The following is a 3,445-nucleotide window of genomic DNA, read 5'->3' on the forward strand; positions in this document are numbered from 1 at the left end:
TTAAACATTTTGTGAAACAATAGGGATGAATATGATGTATATTACTTTTTTTTTAAAAGAATATGATATATATTCAAAGGATATGTTGGTAATTTTGTTAATTATATGTAAGAACAATTTAGACATTTTACATATTTTTTATTAGAATTAACTGAAATTTTGACGGTAAAGACCAAATTGAAAATATTTGAGAAAGAATAATGACTAAATTAGCTAATTTTGAACAATAAGAACAAATTTTCAATATTAAAGGACAAATTCAATCCGTTCGGTAATCACTGATTTTAGCAGCATATCAAAAAGCTGCTCAAACTGCTTCGTAAATACTATTTGGCTAAGGTCAGAAGCTTTCCATGGTGGAGATGGATCAACGATAACTGTCTCAAGTTTGGGGGCAGCTCCAGATAGACGCTTGACAAATTCGACTAAATTTGGAAAGGCAGTGAAACCAATAATTTCTAACACCTTCAGATATTTATGTGGGCATACCTCGTCAGTCATTTCTTCTAGTAACTTTGCATTCTTATTTAGGAGATACTGGCAAAGACAAAAGCAAAAAGTTAGCACTTGAATTGAATTTAGAAAAGTAGGGTCCATACCAAAGACAATGAGACTTGATTTTAGATAAATCAAGATTTCATACTTAAAAATCAAAAGAGACTTGACTATCTGTTACTCCATATGTTTTGGTATTCTCTCGATTGTCAAACAACAGGTATTATCTTAACTGTTCAAATTCTATTAAGATGTAAATATTTCCGGGTTGAACCCCTTGGTACATATCAATAAAATACTTTACTTTAAATAAATAAATAAAAAAGTATCTCAACGATTGGTAGCGACTTTGGAACTGAGGATTGCTCTTGATCTGATTTTAAAAATAACAACTCTAATAGCACAGGAATGGAGAATATAAGTACATTATCAGAAGAAGACTTTAGAGACATAATGTTCTGATCATTCTCTAAAGGTAAGTCAACTTCAGGCTTAAGTTTTTACTTGTGAAACCAGTTTGACTTCAGAAGTTTTAAGAATTTAGTCACATCGAAAAGTTGGACGGAATGGTCAGGTAGTAATCTGTTGCAATAAAAAATTTTAGCCTCCATTGTACCCAAAAAGATAAAAGAATTTAGCTCACATGACTCCTAGTGGAAACAACATAATTTATTTGACCAAAAAAAAAAGAAACAACATAATTTAAGTACCATTACAAAAATCCGAGACTTGGTTAAAGATCGACTACACAATAAAAAGAACTTTGCTTGAAAGAGCACCTAGCTCCATTCCAAGACGTGAATCCATAGAAAACCTAAGTGAATAACTCCATAAGCTAATGAGTAGAATCCGGGAAAGGACCGGGAAGGTATCATGAAGAACGAAGAACGAAGAACAAATCTATCTTACTTGAATCCAGTCCTACCACTATTAAATTAAAAGATTCATATTTTAGGCCTGTAATATGATCTAAATTTTTAGTTTCATGAGAGGTTCAAGAGTTTCCTACTCAATTTGTGCACACATTCATACCATCTTACTTAAGTTCGACAAAGTTTTGCTTTAATCATATATTGAAGCGCATAATATTTCTGATTCATTAGAGTCAAGTAGAAAATAATCTTTCTAGCATTATGCTGCGTTTTTCATATAATGAAACAAATTAAAAAGATGAAATTTCAGTGGATTGCCATTTACTGATCTCATCTTTAATGGAATCAATATGAGCTATTTCCAAGAAGATAACTTTAGGCTACACTCAAAAGTTACATATATATAAAAATAACCATAATCCACATAATCTCTACACTAGATCCAAAACAGCATGCATTTTCTTCTGACAATAATGCTGGGAATTGGGATGAGGGGAGATATTTGAAATGACAAGAGGAAATGGTTCTTGAGATCCTATTTATAAATCAATCTAATCGCAATTCACACAAAGTAATCAATGCAGTTAAAGATAATTGAAAAGAAAATTACCTCCATCTCCAATCTTAATTTCTCAAGAAAAGGAGTCGCCTTTAAGAATAAGAGTATAAAAAGAAGGTGTTCACAATCACGTCCAGAAACTCTCACCGTCAACTCTCTTAGAGAAGATAATTTCCATGATTGCTGAAATTCCATGGGTATCTGATAAACAATGACATATAAACAAACAGGTCAAAACACAAGGAATCGCCAAAGTAAACATTAACTCATTAGGAAAATACGAAAATACCCATGGAGGGTTGTAAAATTCAAACAGTCCCAAGCCCAGCACAAGAGTCTGAAGCTGACAAAGATAACTTGATAGTGCCCGAAATGCCCAAGTCAGACGATCTCCAGAATGCCCACCAATATATACATGACAAAGCAAAGGAGCGTTCTCAACGTGTAATCTAATTTGTTGACCCTGATACTGAAAATTGGAGAGGTTTGGAGCAGAAATCTTAAGATCTGTTAGAATGGGACAATAGGATATCTCCAAGGATTTTAAATTAAGCAATGGATATGAACCACCTCCAACTTTCAGAGTTGTCAAAAATTTGGACTCGCAGATACTTATTTGCTCCAATGATTGACAATGGAGAAGAAAATGCTCAAGAGTTGCCCCCGATATGTTGACGTACCGTAAATTAAGTGATCTCAAATGCTTATTAGTAATGTATGATGAAAAAGTAGCAGGGTAGGAAAAAATGTAGCGGTCAGGGTCGCGGGGATTCATCGACATAACCAACTCAAGATCTTTAACTCTCTTTTCCATGGCGAAATCGAGCCATTTGTCGACATTGTCTTTAGCCTTCTCGTCCAGATTAGAAATCATTCTGAACTCTTCGATTCTTGGAGACTGGATTGACGAGCAGACTTTGTTCACCCAATCTATATACTCTGATCGCTTCGGAGAGCGGTTATAGCCAAAATTGAGACAGTTTATATGTGTCCATAAATACCTCCATCTTGTTGATAAAACACTCGTCATTTGTGCTTGCTTTACTGTCAATGAAGATAGAATCCGAATAAGGATTTCATCTGGCAGCCGACTAATCCATTCTTCCTGTTCAAATTTGATAGAATTGCCTTTCTGATTTTGCCTCTTTTGTTGCTGCATCCCCGATGCTTAAAATAACACGCACGCACACAGCAAACACGCCTATCAGCAGTGCAGCAGCAGCAGCAGCTACAATTGGCAATGTCGATATTGATTTATAAAACATAAGACCATAACAATATTACAAAAATAGGAATTAACCAGAAAGACTAAAAGTGCGGTAAAACTATGCAACAGAAACATCAAAATAATTTGAAATAAATTATGATATACGAACACACAAACAAAAGGTGAAAAAAGAATAAAACAAACACGGGTAAACACACACACACACACACACAAAAAATCGCGTGTTTTGTCGCGAATACAATGATTTACAAAAATGTGGGAAAATACTTCTTCCAATTATTACCGGACTGA

General features: G+C 34.1%; 1 protein-coding gene across 1 annotated transcript; it reads right to left on the bottom strand.

The window, feature by feature from the left end:
• Positions 1–246: 246 nt before the first annotated feature.
• On the bottom strand, positions 247–3,085 carry LOC128071102 (uncharacterized). Its single transcript, XM_052664061.1, has 3 exons — positions 2,216–3,085; positions 1,978–2,127; positions 247–537 (listed from the first exon to the last, which is right to left on the bottom strand). Exons 1-3 carry the CDS (start codon positions 3,083–3,085, stop codon positions 247–249), a joined length of 1,311 nt encoding a protein of 436 aa, XP_052520021.1.
• Positions 3,086–3,445: the final 360 nt, after the last annotated feature.

The sequence above is a fragment of the Budorcas taxicolor genome, unplaced genomic scaffold (assembly GCF_023091745.1).
Source record: "Budorcas taxicolor isolate Tak-1 unplaced genomic scaffold, Takin1.1 scaffold1454, whole genome shotgun sequence".
Lineage (NCBI taxonomy): Eukaryota > Metazoa > Chordata > Mammalia > Artiodactyla > Bovidae > Budorcas > Budorcas taxicolor.

What these genes read in the sequence shown, in the direction of transcription:
- LOC128071102 (XM_052664061.1), bottom strand. Translation starts at nt 3,085, where the DNA reads ATGCAGCAACAAAAGAGGCAAAATCAGAAAGGCAATTCTATCAAATTT. An exon ending in AATTTTACAACCCTCCATGG is followed by an intron (nt 2,128 to 2,215) that starts GTATTTTCGTAT and finishes ATTGTTTATCAG; the next exon opens with ATACCCATGGAATTTCAGCA. An exon ending in AATTAAGATTGGAGATGGAG is followed by an intron (nt 538 to 1,977) that starts GTAATTTTCTTT and finishes TGTCTTTGCCAG; the next exon opens with TATCTCCTAAATAAGAATGC.